This window comes from Eurytemora carolleeae, unplaced genomic scaffold, assembly GCF_000591075.1.
Source record: "Eurytemora carolleeae unplaced genomic scaffold, Eaff_2.0 scaffold649, whole genome shotgun sequence".
NCBI lineage: Eukaryota > Metazoa > Arthropoda > Copepoda > Calanoida > Temoridae > Eurytemora > Eurytemora carolleeae.
Genome location: NW_019396584.1, coordinates 193,142 through 210,553, shown reverse-complemented (window position 1 = coordinate 210,553; position 17,412 = coordinate 193,142). Strand labels below are relative to the sequence as shown.

Here is a 17,412-nt window from a genome sequence, read left to right as displayed (position 1 = left end):
CCCCCCCCCCCCCTCCGTCACTGTAAAACATCATAAACCGGTTTTATTTGTGAATAATTATTAATGATTAGTGATACATTTTCACACTTAAGATAAGAAGTTTGAAGTCGTAAACTTAAACAATTTTAAACAACATCTATTAGAAGACAAATAATTTTAGTCATTAATTATGCCAAGATGAACGTAAATCCCAGAATTTTATATCATTATCTATTCTAAACAACATTTTTAGATTGAAATCCTCTCTTATCTTAACTTTGAAACTTTGTTTAGGTAAATATATATAGTTCTAGGCTGTGTAGTTTAAAGATTTGCATAAACATAGATTCGTTCAAAACTTTGTAACATTTTCAAACCTTACATTGAGAGTTTTTCAATGAAACATGAGATGTTGACATGGCTTTCAAGTAGATTTAGTGTTTTATTCTAATCATTAATGTTACAGTCCAAAGGAAGATGATATAATTGTGTTAGCATGTTGCTGTGAACTGTCAACTTTTTAAAAAAGATTACAGGGCTGATACGTCTATAAGTGTCCTAAAAAATCGCCTTTAAAGGCAAAGGAGTACTCTTAATTTCGGAATTTAATAAATTGTTTATTTTAAACAACAAACAACAACTTATGCTGCCAAATAAGCGATTTTTTGTTGAATTAAAGTGATTTTGTGTTGCTTAGTTTGCCGCCATCCAGGTGATTTTTTATTTCGAAATTGTGAGTGGGTGGAGGGGAGGACTCGAAGTGGTATTATTGTAAAGATTTTTTATATTTACTTATGAGATAATTGAGTAATGTAAACATGTTACGTATGTTCTATAGATAGACAGGAACAAAAAATACAAAAAAATATAGATATACAGATATGAGACTGCTTCTTTGTTTTGCATTAGAATATCATAGTATTGTTAAAAGAATTCGTTGAAATTGATAACAAGACAACTAAGATCTTGCCTGAACCTCTACACTTTGTGTCTTAGAAACATGTGCCATGGTGACACCCTCTGTCAAACATTATGGCGGCGCGGTTTGATAAGAGCTTAACCCTGACTCCTAAGGGATGATCGTTGACCATTTTATTTATTTATTTATCTATGCACAATTAATCTATTTAGCGTAAGTTTAGTTTTAAAGAATCATATTGGATGCCATCTCAACCATTGATGGCAAAATAACCATAAAAGCTACTGTCAATTGACTTCCAATTTAAAGCGTTCCGTTCCTATTCACACCTTTTATTTGAAAAACAATCGAGAATATTTTTTTTTTTTACTTTTTTGAAAAGATATTAATTCTCTTGATTTCCTCAATTTTCTGTGCTACCATTAATCCACAAGCTACTGTTAAAGGAAACCGGAGCCTGGGATTTAACAAATTTGAAAAAATACTGCTCGGGTCTAAGCTGTCGTTTACGACTTGAGCTTTTGGATTCAAGTTGCATCTTATTTTCCACAGAGTTGAGTTCTAAAAACCGGTTTAGTATTCTATTTGGCTGATTTTCATGGAAGGAATTGGCGCATTCCGGGTTTTTATGACCAACCAAGGTCGGTTTTATTTTCATAGGGCCTACCTTCTTAAGTCGAGTCGAAGATTTTGTAGCTGTCAATCATGTGACACAAGCTGTCGTCAGAGTTGGGTCTAAGATTGGGTCTTAAAGTCAGGTTTTAGGAATGACGGCTCGAGCCAAAGTTTTAAAATCGCAAGCTCAAGGATAAGTTCATCATCTTTGCTAGGACAACATTTAAAGGGTACTGTCAGTCATAAATTGAGGGTCATTTTAAACAGTGTCTACTGTCATTTTGATGCGACAGCGAAACCTTTTTCATCAAGATATGTAAAATATGATTGTGACAAAACTTGAGAAAATAATGTAAACAAAACTTGTAATCATTTTAAATAAAAGAAATTTCCATCCTCTGTCTTTTTTCTCTTGAGATAATAAATTCCAATTTTGCTGAAGGATGAGATGAGACCTTGTATTAACTTTTCATCAAAATTTTAAATAAATTTTAAATTAATTGAAACTTTTCGGAAACATTCATTCATTCATTCATATTTTTATTCAACTACAAAGCACGAGATAATACAAATAACAAATCACAATTTACTATGTAGTTTGGACCCGCCTAACCAGAGTTGGTCGTTTCGATTGGTTGGCATATATTTAGTTGAAAATGTTGAATTTAGAAAACAGTTTAAAGGTTCTCCATATATTTGAAAGTAACTTCCGCATTTGGGCAGCGGGAAAAAGCGAGGCACTTTTCTAGGAAGAAAAAGACTATGGCTACAACTTTTTTTAAGGTTTAAAGGGTAACGTTGTGAATTAGAGAGGCAACTGTGTAGTTTACTATAATCCCTTTCAGAAATTAAGATTTTAAAGGGAGTGTAAGGGAAAAATGAAAGAGGGTATAGGCCGAAATCTGAGAATCTCAGGAAATGAATAATACCTATAAGGCATCTATCTGATGTTCCTGTCTCGAGAAATTTACATAAAACTGTGTCATAATTATACCAATATACGTCCATATTACGTGACCAGAACTCACTCCAATGGAAGTGCAGTGTACTGGTCACATGATACAGACGGAGACATGTGACAATATTACTGAACTGCCACTGGTTGGAGTTCTGGTGACATGTTCCAGACGTGTAAATAATACTATCAATTAAATCTATTAAAAATGAAAAATTATTAAATCAAAATAAGAATAGGAGAAAACTTAAGTTTCTCAGGCTCCTATGGGATATTAATGTTTTCAGATTGGTTGTGTGTTTGTTGAATTTGATCTGTTTAATACTACAATCTTTTACCAAATCTTACATATATACGTTTTGGTATATTCAATTTCTCGAGACAGGAACATCAGATAGAACTCTTATATGTCTCAATCAACTCCTGAGATTCTCAGGTTTCAGCCTAAACCCAGTCCCATTAAGTGATTTATTAATGAAATTAATGGGAAACAGATTTAAATTTTTATAAACTGAAAACTAAAAACTTTACATAACTATATTGACCATGCATTGGATTTCTCCGATATGTCTGGTTTGGTCAGGTTTGTGTACATGAAGCATTGTACACAGCGCGAGGATGTGTTTACAAAATAATATTATTTTTTTACTGCTAGACAACATCTGTAACATACAGGGTTACCCAGAAAGGCATGAGACTGTAAACTGTAAACTTTTTTGTTTCTTTGCCAAATCATTGAATAAGCTTTTAGCCTAATTTGTCTAAGACAGAACACATAAATTAACTCGGAGACACTCATATTTCAAGAGTTTCCTGTCGTCTTTACAGTCTCATCCTTTGTGTGTAACCCAGTATACACAAAAATCTTTTCTGCCTAGAAAAATTGCAGTAATTTTAAAAAGGGTTGACTTTATCGCAACGCCTTGACATATGATTTTAGTAATCATATTTATTTGTAGCCCTAGATTTAAAATTTTAAAACTTAAGCCTTTAAGAAGTAATTTGCGAAATCTTTAACGATTTTTACGTAGATCTTGCAACCTGTGTATACACTACCTCATATGATGGACTGAGTAACAAGACCTATAGTTTGTTTGTTTGATTTAAATTATTCAGTCCTAGTAATTGTTCACAACAACAAGAAAAATAAATTTAAGAAAAAAACAATGACCAATAAATAACTTATTGGCCACTTGATATAAATTCATGTAAAAGATGCTTATGCAGTTGATTATTGCATGCATTGATGAATCTGGGGGCTTAAATATCCAAGAATCCAATTTGTTGATTCCCCCTTATTCAGGGGTGTACAATTTTTCAATAATTACGCCCCCTGGAGAAGGGGAGGGGGGGTTGGATGATTTCTGATGATTTGTAGGAACAAATGAAAAGTTGGCAAGTTTTTCAGTCAATTCAGCGAATAAAACCCTAAAAAATGCTTAACTTTTAGGGGGAAAAAAATTTTCAAAGGAGGGGGGGGGGGGAAATGAGTTTTAGAGAAAATATACAGTATACATCCCCTGCTCTATAAACTTCTGCGCCTACAATCGCTAGATAATACATGCACGCAAAATTCTAATTCATGAGAAATAAAGATTTATTAAAATGGAAAAAAATAACAAATAGTTTTAGTGTAATGAATAAAGTATAGATATCATGTGATTATTATCAACATGCAATATCTAATACATTATAAATCTATATATATACATTTATTTTATCATTAAACTAGCTTAGAAACCCAGCTTTGCCAGGAAACTGGACTTTCTCTATTAGTGTCAACTTGAAAATTTTAACCAATTTCAAAAACATTCTCTGGGTTTTAACTAAACAAACATTAAACAAACAAACACAGATATTACTACTTTATTTACAGGGTCTCCCACATCATATTAAATCTTGCAATATAGCTTTTCAACAGAAAATTTTAAAACAGTTAAAAAGAATTATAGAATTGTTTAAAATTGTATAAAATTGTATAAAATTGTATAAAATTGTATAAAGTTGTATAAAATTCTTTTAAAAATATAGGAAGAAATGCAATTGTGAGAATTGTTTTATCCAATTTATTTTACTGACTACAAAATAACTAAAAGTTAGTTGAGTAAATACTAACTATTGAACTAGCTCCGATTAGCCATATATCTAACTTGACATCTAACTTTTTATCTGACTATATCTATCTGAATATAATACATAAATGAATACTGTTTATCCGACTAATATTCTATCTATAGTTAGCTAACTATCTAAATCTAGATAATAATTTTCTTCTGTCATATATATGATTTTCGTATATTTGTATATATGTTAGCTATAGCTGGCCAAACGGCTGAACCAAATTGGCTGAAAAATTTTGAGGAACCCTTGATTACCTTGGTGTTACATAGGCTAAAAAGTTAGATTTTTTTTTTCAAAATTCTAATTTTTTTTCTTTCAAAATAAAATTTTTTTCTTAAGTGTTCTTAAATTCCACAGACAACGCCGGGCACTTCAGCTAGTAACTTTTATTTAATAACTGTCTAACTAACTATCTATCTTACAAACAATGTATGTTAGAGCTGTTATCTTGACAAGGTAGTGAGCTTAGAACCTTTATGTCAGATTTATAATATATTATTTCTTTAGAGGGGATAATATAAGGATTAGAGTTATTAGTAGAAATATTAGTATTAAATATTAATCAGATTTAATACAAAGAGTTATAAAACATTTTCAGAAACCAAAAAGGCGATACATTTTTATCTAAGCTACAGGGTTACCCACAAATGATCAGACTTTAAAGACAACATTACTAAATTCACACAAAAAAACTCAAAAAAATTATTTCAAAAATCGAGGGATGTGCTAAAATCGCAGATGGTCTCTTCTATAATCGACAATAAATTGTCCCATTTTGTTTTAAATGAAACTTACTTTTTAATATTTTTTTTAAATTTGTAACTAAAAACTATAAGGCTCTTTTTTTATTTTTTATTAAAAACTAGTTATGAAGCTCTTTTTGTTTCACCATTGCCCATTGGTTCAAAATTATAAAATGTTTATAATATATTAAATGAACTGTTTTTATCCATTAAAAAGGGAAAATAGTTTAACAGAAAATTTGTCAAGTTTCTTTTATCTATGATGGCAGGCATGCATAATGTACACAAACAACCCTGCTTGATCATTTCTTCTTTATTTAGAAAACAGATTTGAAATCATTAAAAATTAAGATACTTACTGGGTGCCATAAAAAAAATATTCTAAATAGAACAATCAAGAATATGTGATGATTACTGCTTGAAAATAATTTTTGGACTTACTTTGTATAAATTACGTAAAAAAAGGCAAACCTAATTCTGTCTTAAAGGAGTACTATGTTCATATATCTAATGTTATTAATGTTAATAGTATTTCAAAATAGACAAAGTATGAATAACTTTTTTGGCGGAACCATCGATATATTCTTCTCTCTATCTATCTATCAAGTCCATAGAAAATGTCAACTTGAACTGGATGTTCACATTTTTACATCTATTATATCTAAATATGTGTTTATCTTTTTTAACAACTTATTCATAGTTTGTTTAGATTTATAAAGCTATCTTTTATCTAGTCATGGATCATTCTATATATCTATCTTTTAATTTATCTAAATATATATTTATATATATATTCATCAACTATTTATATTTATTTATCTATCTATTATCTATTTATCTAATTATCTCTATGTTTTTTACAGGAACGTATTGCTATGAGTGCTAAACTAGAGGATAGTATATATTGTGCAAAGGTAAAAAAAATTAAAATTCACAGCAGGTGTAAACAAATAGGTCCATTTTGAATTTTTTTATCTAAGAGCTTGTGAGGTGTGCGGTATATAACATTATAAGCAAAAAAGTGATATTTTTTTAAATGGCGAGCTTAGACCTATTTAAAAAAAGACTGAAAAAAATATAACAAAATATATCAGCGCACAAAAAATAGACAGACCACATATTGGAAATGAAAGGACTAGGGCTATTTTGTAATTATCGTTTCATCAATCGTATTTGTAAACTTTTTCAAATATCAAAGGCGATTGTAAAGTCGTCTGATTAATTGTCAATAAAATCCGGTTCTTTGTGATTGTTACTGAATTATTCTAGTATGAGAGAAGAAGACAGATTTCTAATGGGGCCTCAAGCTCAGGTAAGCATAAAGGCATAAATGCATAAACTCATAAAATATAAATGCATAAACGCATAAATATAAAAATACATAAATACATCTATAGATAAATAAATGAATACGTATGCAGGTTCCTTTTAAAAAATCTAAAGAGAATATGTAAGTTCCTATAAAGAATATTAAAAGAAGATGTAAGTTCATAAAAAGAATCTAAAAAGTTAATGTAGGTTCCTGTAAAGAATCTTAAAAGAAGATGTAAGTTCCTATACAGAATCTAAAAAGTAGATGCAGGTTACTATAAGGAATCTAAAAAGTAGATATAGTTTCCTGTAAAGAATCTAAAAAGAAGATGTAGGTTCCTATAAAGAATCTTAAAAGAAGATGTAAGTTCATATAAAGAATCTAAAAAGAAGATGTAGGTTCCTATAAAGAATCTTAAAAGAAGATGTAAGTTCCTATAAAGAATCTAAAAAGTAGATGTAGGTTACTATAAGGAATCTAAAAAGTAGATATAGGTTCCTATAAAGAATCTAAAAAGAAGATGTAGGTTCCTATAAAGAATCTTAAAAGAAGATGTAAGTTCCTATAAAGAATCTAAAAAGTAGATGTAGGTTACTATAAGGAATCTAAAAAGAAGGTATAGGTTCCTATAAAGAATCTAAAAAGAAGATGTAGGTTCCTATAAAGAATCTTAAAAGAAGATCTAAGTTCATATAAAGAATCTAAAAAGTAGATGTAGGTTCATGTAAAGAATCTAAAAAGTAGATGTTGGTTCATGTAAAGAATTTATTAAGAAGATGTAGGTTCATGTAAAGAATCTTAAAAGCGCTTAAAGGGTCTATCGATTTAATTTTCCTAATTTACGGTACCTTTCAAACCTATCTGATGAGATTAATGTGGAATATTTGTGTGTTTTTTTAAAATTAAAAAGTTTTTTTTTACAATTTACTGCATTGTTTCTGTCACAAGAAGTCCGCAAGACAATTTTACAGAGAAGTCACAATTGAAAATAATTATTTCTTTAAAGAGACATGAAGGAACACTTAAAAATACGTGTACACTCCCTTTAAAGGGTGCATTTGTCTTTAAAGCTCCCAAGGAACTTAAACTGGACTAAAAAGTAAGTTGGAAAGTATGCAGACCAGTGGAAAGATCCTGAAAAGTCCATAACAATGAAATCAGGGGGTTTCTAAAAGATTTTCAGAATATATATGGCATAAAATGTTTTCTAATTAAAAAACTAAAGTATTTTGCTCCTTTATGATGTTTAGCATTGCACTTTTAGCCAGGGTCATATCTGCGGGAAGGGGAGGGGGTGATCAGGTTCCCACTCCCCCTTTGTTATCGTGACCTGCTAAAAAGTCAAGAGCCATATCTTCGGAATCCATTTTCACGAGCTTAATGAAGATTTTTCCTAATTTCTCTTTTTTACTATTTTGTTGGAATATGTATTTAAAATATTAAAGTATATCAATCCTTTTTCGCCATTTTACGGTTTTTGAATTTTAGATGAAAATGTTGTTGAGAATACATAAACAGGATTAACGTCGCTGTAGCTAGTTTAAAATTATTAGTTTCTTGCCTGTTAAATCCTATTTTGTATTAGGATTGGTTTCTATTTGAAAATATAACTCCATTAAAATCCTATCCTAAATATATCGCAACTTTATTAATTATCGACATGTATCTAATAATTATATAAAAATATATAAATATAATATTTTGATGTCCAATACTTTTGACATTTTGACGTTATATTATACAAAATATAAAGTTTTCTTGTATTTTTCTTGTATTCATTCTTCTCATGTAAAAAATGTCATTAAATGGTGAAGTATAATTTGTACTAATTAGACCATGATGTGTAAGCCATGAAGTAATCTTTACTAATAAACTATATAATGTATTCTAGACTAAATATTTAGCAATGTAATATTAGTAAAAGTGTTCTTTACTAATAAACTTTGCAATTTATAATTCTGTACTGATAAACTATGTGACGTGTACTATACTAAATATTGATCAATGAAATACATTGTAAAAGTGTACTTTACAAATAAACTTTGTAATGTATTCTAGACTAAATATTAAGCAATGTAATACATTGTAAAAGTGTACTTTACGAATAAACTTTGTAATGTATTCTAGACTAAATATTAAGCAATGTAATACATTGTAAAAGTGTTCTTTACTAATAAACTTTGCAATCTATAATTCTGAACTGATAAGTGATGGAACGCTACAATTTGTACTATGCCTGTTTTATTATAATGTACTAACGCATTACAATGTACACACCCTCCAATGATTTTTATGTTTTTTATTATGCTGTACTGATACCCTGCAATTTACTTTATTTGTTTTTGTACTTATATGTAATGATTCGCTACAATATAATTTATGTACTTTTTATACTGTGCTAACACACTACAATGTACTTTATGTGTTTTATTTTACTGTACTGACACACTTGATACTGCAATAATTTATGTACTTTATTATACTGCACTGACACACTACAATGTACTTTATTATACTGTACTGACACACTACAATATAATGTATGTACTTTAGTATACTGTACTGACACACTACAATGTAATGCATGTAGTTTATTATACTGTACTGACACACTACAATGTACTTTATTATACTGTACTGACACACTACAATATAATGTATGTACTTTAGTATACTGTACTGACACACTACAATGTAATGTATGTAGTTTAGTATAGTGTACTGACACACTACAATATAATGTATGTACTTTAGTATACTGTACTGACACACTACAATGTAATGTATGTAGTTTATTATACTGTACTGACACACTACAATGTACTTTATTATACTGTACTGACACACTACAATATAATGTATGTACTTTAGTATACTGTACTGACACACTACAATGTAATGTATGTAGTTTAGTATACTGTACTGACACACTACAATATAATGTATGTACTTTAGTATACTGTACTGACACACTACAATGTAATGTATGTACTTTAGTATACTGTACTGACACACTACAATATAATGTATGTACTTTAGTATACTGTACTGACAAACTACAATGTAATGTATGTAGTTTAGTATACTGTACTGACAAACTACAATGTACTTTATGTACTTTATTATACTGTACTAACACACTACAATGTAATGAATATACTGTACTGACAAACTACAATGTACTTTATGTACTTTATTATACTGTACTAACACACTACAATGTAATGAATGTACTTTATTATACTGTACTGACACACTACAATGTAATTTATGTACTTTATTATACTGTACTGACACACTACAATGTAATGTATGTACTTTTTATACTGTACTGACACACTAAAATGTAATGTATGTACTTTATTGTACTGTACTGACACACTACAATTTACTTTATGTACTTTATTATACTGTACTGACACACTACAATGTACTTTATGTACTTTATTATACTGTACTGACACAATAAAATGTAATGTATGTACTCTATTGTACTGTATTAACACACTACAATGTAATGAATGTACTTTATTATACTGTACTGACACACTACAATGTAATGTATGTACTTTATTATACTGTACTGACACACTACAATGTACTTTATGTTCTTTATTATACTGTACTAACACACTACAATGTAATGAATGTACTTTATTATACTGTACTGACACACTACAATGTACTTTATGTACTTAAGTATTCTGTGTAAAGCTGAGAGGGAAGAAAGGAGAACAACTATTTGCCGCCAAATATCTGAAATCTAATTCCTCATCATCTAGACGTGAAGTAGAAATTCTAAGGTAATTTAGGGTAAAAATATTAATCACACATTTTAGATGATCATCACGAAAGATTGAAATCTTATACAGTGAATCCCAGATATATGAATACATAGCAAGAGTTTTTATAATGTCGTATTAGATATTTCAGACCAAATGCAGCGGAAAAATGAGTTTAATGTTAAGATCTCAATTGCATTGATATTTCAGGGCTATTAATTTACCTTGAATTAAAAATAAAAAAGAAGTTTCTTTAGAATTATCAAAAAACTTATGACGGTTTGTATTCATATATCTGGGATTCACTGTATATTTTCAATTAAGGGTGAAACTATTTTAAAGAAAATGTCAAATCCTTGTTGCACCAGCTAAAAGTTATAATGTATATTTAAAAAAAATTATTTAAGGCTAAAAAAGTAGTATTTTTGCTTATACTTTGCTTAATTTTCAAGGAATTTTTACGAATTAAAAGTTCCTGAACTCCTGTAATTGAAGAGCAATTGAACAGAACAAAATGTTTGGAATTTCTTAAATTTCTTGAACCGGAAAATACTTGCTTTTCTAGTACTGGTGCATAAAATCAAAGCGAGAGGAGCTACGAGGGTACGATCGGTAATGTTAAACCTTCTCGTTTCGTCTTGTTCACAGCAATCTGTGTTCTTCTCTCAAATTCACATTTTTAACACGTTTTTTTTATTAAACCGCGCATTCATATAATAGAATATAAACATTTGATTAGAGTGTGACTGTTTTTGTTTACAATTTTGTTCATCATGTCCCTCCTCTCTCCCTTCCCCCCTTCTTCCCTTACCCCCCCTGCCCCCTCCCTCCTTCCATCACTTCTCCTGTATTTCTTTCTCCTGGTTCTGTTTGAGTTTATCAAAATGCAAACTTCGAATTTAATCTTCTCTGTAGACAGATTTGGCTTCCACGAATATTATATTCTTTTGGAAGGAAAAGTTTAGTAATTTTAAGCGATCTTCGGCCCCATTGAAAGAGTGACATGTCCAATTCACAAAAATACCTATATCGAAGTATAATGTGGGAGATATCGTCGTCTGTATAAATTTAACACTTTTCTTCATCTAATCTGCAGCATTAATCCACAAAGTCCATTTATAGAGAACCTAAAACTTCAGATGATTAATCTGCAGGTAAAAAACATAAGGATATCTCATTCAACCTTGATCAGACAAAGGTTTAAAGGGTATCATTCTGAATCGGACATAATGGTACTCACTTAAAATAACGTTTATTATCCTATAAAAAGCTCCCTGATCTAAAACTCCCTCTCTCTCACTAAGCAGCCATTGTTCTATTATCTTTCAGTTTTCTTCAAATAAATAACTTTAAGCTGTAAAGAATTTAATTATCTTTTTTTTCTCTTTTTGATAAATTTTTTATTTTTTAAGTTATAACAGGATATTTTATAATCTTTTTATCTTCGATTTAATTTAATCTTTTTAAAACTTATTCGTTGCTTGGTATTGAATAATAAATAAAGTACAAATATCCGCTTACATATCCGCTTATTCTATAGTTGTCAATAAGTTATGATCACAAATATAATTTCTAAGGAGAGAGGAATAGTTAAAAAAATAAAATTTGAGCTTTTTTAAAACTTTTACTTTGAAAGATGTATTTAGTTTCCAAAATGAATTAAAACGTATTTTTGGTTTAAATTTAGTGATAAAAAGATTTATGCATATGCATAATAGAGATCCATTAAAACCTAGTATATAAAAGGTATAGTGCATATATGAGTAGTCTGTGATTGTAAACAAACTCTGGTCAAATTAGGCCAGGTTGTTTTTATTCCTCCCAGAAACTGCGTACACTAATTTCGTAAATCAATATGTTGAGTAATCAATAGGTTTACATTTAGTTATTATCAGTGCTTAGAATCCATTGGATCTGCATGATTTGGCTTCCTGGATCCGGATCCACAAAAATATGCGGATCCACGGCTTCGTATCCAAGGGGCAAAATATCAACAACAAAATGCAAAACAAATTTTTTATTCACAATCCAAATCTGAACCATCAAAAAAAGAGATAATAAAAGTTACCTTATTTCTGAATGGATGGTTCATCAAGTTTTATTACAATGAAAATAAGCAACAAAAATAATACAAAAAAATTTTAAATTCTGCTTTGTTAAAGATACATAGATACAGAAACATACCAAATAATTATATAATAAACACACCAATTAATTTAGTTATTATTATTATTATGTATTGATCTAGTAGGTCCATACGAAATAAGTATACAATAAAAAAGACAATTAATCAGAAATCTTATCAGGGCCATAAACTTATTGAAATAACTCGGAGGGGACTTGGGTGGTTAATTTGTTGTTTACAAAAATATACTTCAACATTTTTTGTTTAACTATTTCTAATTTTGTACTGAGAGAGAAAGAGGTGGTTTTTGAGTATAAGAAAATGTTTTTAATATTTTTAGAAAACTTCAACGAGGCCAGAATATACTTCGTCTGCTGGATACTTTCTACTGTGAGTTCCATATTATCCTAGTTACAGAGTACCTAGCAGGTAATATTTAACCCTTTTTTAGTCGTTAGGTGGGGTACAGAGTACCTAGCAGGTAATATTTAACCCTTTTTTAGTCGTTAGGTGGGGTACAGAGTACCTAGCAGGTAATATTTAACCCTGCCATTAGTCGATAGGTGGGGTACAGAGTACCTAGCAGGTAATATTTAACCCTGCCATTAGTCGGTAGGTGGGGTACAGAGTACCTAGCAGGTAATATTTAACCCTGCCATTAGTCGGTAGGTGGGGTAAGGGCCTGATAAAAATTTCATCTGTTTTTAATTGTAAGCAAAAGGATTTGAAGATGTGATTAAATATTTTAATGAAGAATACTACATTTAAAATTCAGTGATGGTGATGGACCAAACCTCTGTAGAGTAAAAAAGTAGATGTTAGTTCCACATTTATTGAAAATATATTTCGGTCTGGGTTGACCCTCGTCAGTTCTTGAGATTGATAAAAATGTCGGACAAGAAGAGTATTATGAACATAAAATATTTTTAATGTCGGTTTCTAATTTTTAATGGTCACATTGTTTTTAAATAGTTTCCTAACCATGTTAATTCAGGAGGGAACCTGTTTGAACGACTGTCTAACAGTGAGTACAAGTTAACTGAAGCTAAATGCCAAATATTTGTCAGGCAAATACTCAGGTAAAAATTTTTAATTTCTCGTTATCTTGTAACTTAAGAACCTATTTGGGTCCCTAGTCCCTAGTTTCTAGTCCCTAGTTTCTAGTCCTTAGTTTCTAGTCCCTAGTTTCTAGTCCCTAGTTTCTAGTCCCTAGTTTCTAGTCCCTAGTTTCTAGTCCCTAGTTTCTAGTCCCTAGGTTCTAGTCCATAGCTTCTAGTCCTTAGTTTCTAGTCCTTAGTTTCTAGTCCTTAGTTTCTAGTCCCTAGTTTCTAGTCCTTAGTTTCTAGTCCCTAGTTTCTAGTCCTTAGTTTCTAGTCCCTAGTTTCTAGTCCTTAGTTCCTAGTCCCTAGTTCCTAGTCCTTAGTTTCTAGTCCCTAGTCCCTAGTTCCTAGTCCATAGATCCTAATCCCTAGTCCCTAGTCCCTAATTTCTAGTCCCTAGTTTCTAATCCCTATTCCCTAAGTCCATAGATCCTAATCTCTAGTCCCTAGTCCCTAATTTCTAGTCCCTAGTTCCTAGCTCCTAGTTCCTAGTTTCTAGTTCCAAATCAAATTGTCTAATCACAGTATATTTGTTACCCAATGCTCCAGACATTTGATATTTCAAATCTGTAAGATTAGAAAGTCTTAAGTATTACACTACCAGTTTGCAAAGGTATAGGAAATATAAAAAAAATTAATATTCAAAAAGTAAAATAATGAATTATGAAAAGAATTAGGGGGGGGGGGGTGAGGCGTTGTGCAGTTAGCCCCTCACTGATTTTTGGGGTTCGTGTCTTTCGTAAATAACATTTCTTTATAGATGAAAAAGTTGCGTTTAGCAAAAAACTAAACACGCCTTCAAACTATAGAGAATAGAGATAACAAATCAGAATTCGGGCTTTTCCATGAAAAATTGAGTTCTTTTTTTTTGGTTTGCTTTATTTTATTTCTGATAAAACTTCTTGAAATATATTTGTTCAGGGGTCTGGAGTTTATGCATTCTCTGGGTGTAGTGCATCTAGACATCAAGCCTTTCAACATTCTCTTCGCAAATAAGGTACAGGGTGAACCAATAAACAAGGTACAGGGTGAACCAGTAAACAAGGTACAGGGTGAACCAATAAACAAGGTACAGGGTGAACCATTAAACAAGGTACAGGGTGAACCAATTTAGTTATCGAAAACAATGTTCGTTTTCTTTTCACAGAAATATTTAAAAATCGGATGCACAATATTCAGAATTCTGGAAAATTCTAAATTTTCTCTTATTTTTCAGAATGATGATTTTGGATTAAAGATATCAGACTTTGGGAGTGCTCAGGAGCTGGGGGAAGAAAAGGTAAATTTAAACATATCAATCTGATTTCAAATTTTTCATATTTGATAAAAACTAAATATTTTCAAAAGTATCAGTTTCTTTAATTTTATTTTGTAAATTAAAAATTTAGAAATTTTTGGATTTGTATAAAATTTCTAAATTATTGTTGAAGGAGGTGAAGTTCAATAAGATCAAGGGTTCGGTGGAGTTCATCAGCCCGGAACTTATTCATTGCGAACCTGTTGGTACACAGACAGGTGAATAGATCTTGGGACACAGACAGGTAAATAGATTTTGGGACTCAAACAGGTTAATAGATTTGGGACACAGACAGGTAAATAGATCTTGGGACTCAGACAGGTAAATAGATTTTGGGACACAGATGTGTAAAAAGATTTTAGGACACAGAGAGATAAATAGATCTTAGACATAGACAGGTTAATAGATCACGGGACACAGACAGGTAAGTAGATCTCGGGACACAGACAGGTAAGTAGATCTCGGGACACATACATGTGTAAAAGAGCTTGGGACACAGACAGGTAAATTGATCTCGGGACACAGACGGGTAAATAGATCTTGGGACACAGACAGGTAAATACATCTCGGGAGACATACAGGTAAGTAGATCCCGGGACACAGACATGTAGAAAGAGCTCGGGACACAGACAGGTAAATAGATTTTAGGACTCAAACAGGTAGGTAAATAGATTTTGGGACACTGACAGGTAAATAGATATTGGGACACAGATAGGAAAATACATTTTGGGACACAGATATGTATATAGATCATGGGACACTGACAGGTAAATAGATTTTTGGACACAGACAGGTAAATAGATCTCGGGACACTGACAGGTAAATAGATATTGGGACACAGACAGGTAAATAATTCTCGAGACACTGACAGGTAAATAGATATTGGGACACAGACAGGTAAATAATTCTCGAGACACAGACAGGTAAATAGATATTGGGACACTGACAGGTAAATAGATCTTGGGACACAGAAATGTAAAAAGATATTGGGACACAGATAGGTTAATAGATCTTGGGACACAGAAATGTAAAAAGATATTGGGACATAAATTGGAAATTTTGAGAACTTTTGTCACTCCTAATGAAAGTGGAAAATCTGCGAAATTTTAAATACATTTTTTTTTAATAATTTACGAACAAAATACGAACAATTATCTCTGGAAAAAGAGACATTAAAAAGTACAAAGAGAGAGTATAATTATTCTGAAATTCTAGCTATAGTTATAATATACACACTGGGAATGAATATAAATTATAAAATTTGGTTTAATTTTAGATATGTGGAGTGTGGGCGTGGTCGCATATATGCTTGTGTCAGGAGGCGTGTCACCATTCTACTCAGGTTCCGTCCATTTGCATTTCTTTTCTCATTTAATTCATTCTTCTGAGCTGGGAACTCTTATATTATGAATATTGAGATCAATCCTTGATTTCCGATCTTTTATTAATTTGAAGATTAATTTAATCATAATTCAATATCCCGCATGGTAATAACTAATGAAGGAATAACTAAAATGAAGATATTGAAAGGCTTAGTTCTTTTAGATCCTGAATTTAAAAGTTCCCAACTCTTGATGCATTTATGAAGGAAAGGGTTGTGCAATGTGCACTCTGCAGCTTTTAAAGTAAAAGTAATGATTTTCTAGAACTGTTATTTTTTTCAGTTAATGATCGTATTTTCGATTGTTTAAAGTTAGAATTTAAAGTGTTAGAATAATAAGATTCTAATTGGTACCATTATTACCTTGATCCAATATCTAAATATAATTAGAGAAACCCTCAACGATTTGTAAAATATAGCGTGCAAAAAAAATTTCCAGGGTTTCTGTTTCTCCATCCTCCCATTTAACCTGCCTGTGTTTCCCCATCTCCCATTTAACCTGCCTGTGTTTCCCCATCCTCCCACATTTAAGCTGCCTCTGTTTCTCCATTCTCCCATTTAACCTGCCTGTGTTTCCCCATCTCCCATTTAACCTGACTGTGTTTCCCCATCCTCCCATTTAAGCTGGCTCTGTTTCTCCATCCTCCCATTTAACCTGCCTGTGTTTCCCCATCCTCCCATTTAAGCTGCCTCTGTTTCTCCATCCTCCCATTTAAGCTGCCTCTGTTTCCCCATCCTCCCATTTAAGCTGCCTCTGTTTCTCCATCCTCCCATTTAAGCTGCCTCTGTTTCAACATCCTCCCATTTAACCTGCCTGTGTTTCCCCATCCTCCCATTTAAGCTGCCTCTGTTTCCCCATCCTCCCATTTAAGCTGCCTCTGTTTCCCCATCCTCCCATTTAAGCTGCCTCTGTGTGGTTAGAAAAACAAGAATCCATGAAATGGTTGCTAAGAAGAAGGTAAAGAATAAAGAGTAGCATTGTAATGAAGAAAACATATAAGATACAATAAGTGAACTCTGTATATACCATACAGTTAATCAAATCCAAGAATAAAACTAATAACCATAAAACCTTGCAAGTTT

The 17,412-nt window shown here is 31.2% G+C and overlaps 1 protein-coding gene across 1 annotated transcript in view; it reads left to right on the top strand.

Moving 5' to 3' along the window:
• The window catches only part of LOC111705908 (calcium/calmodulin-dependent protein kinase type 1), a 30,974-nt gene that overhangs the window by 4,603 nt on the left and 8,959 nt on the right, over nucleotides 1–17,412 (top strand). Inside the window, exons 2-11 of the mRNA XM_023478611.1 lie at nucleotides 6,196–6,246; nucleotides 6,602–6,644; nucleotides 10,345–10,447; nucleotides 12,892–12,980; nucleotides 13,546–13,630; nucleotides 14,573–14,648; nucleotides 14,868–14,930; nucleotides 15,082–15,166; nucleotides 16,225–16,290; nucleotides 17,202–17,287. Coding sequence (XP_023334379.1) covers nucleotides 6,196–6,246; nucleotides 6,602–6,644; nucleotides 10,345–10,447; nucleotides 12,892–12,980; nucleotides 13,546–13,630; nucleotides 14,573–14,648; nucleotides 14,868–14,930; nucleotides 15,082–15,166; nucleotides 16,225–16,290; nucleotides 17,202–17,287 — 747 coding nt within the window. The remainder of the gene's footprint in view (nucleotides 1–6,195; nucleotides 6,247–6,601; nucleotides 6,645–10,344; nucleotides 10,448–12,891; nucleotides 12,981–13,545; nucleotides 13,631–14,572; nucleotides 14,649–14,867; nucleotides 14,931–15,081; nucleotides 15,167–16,224; nucleotides 16,291–17,201; nucleotides 17,288–17,412) is intronic.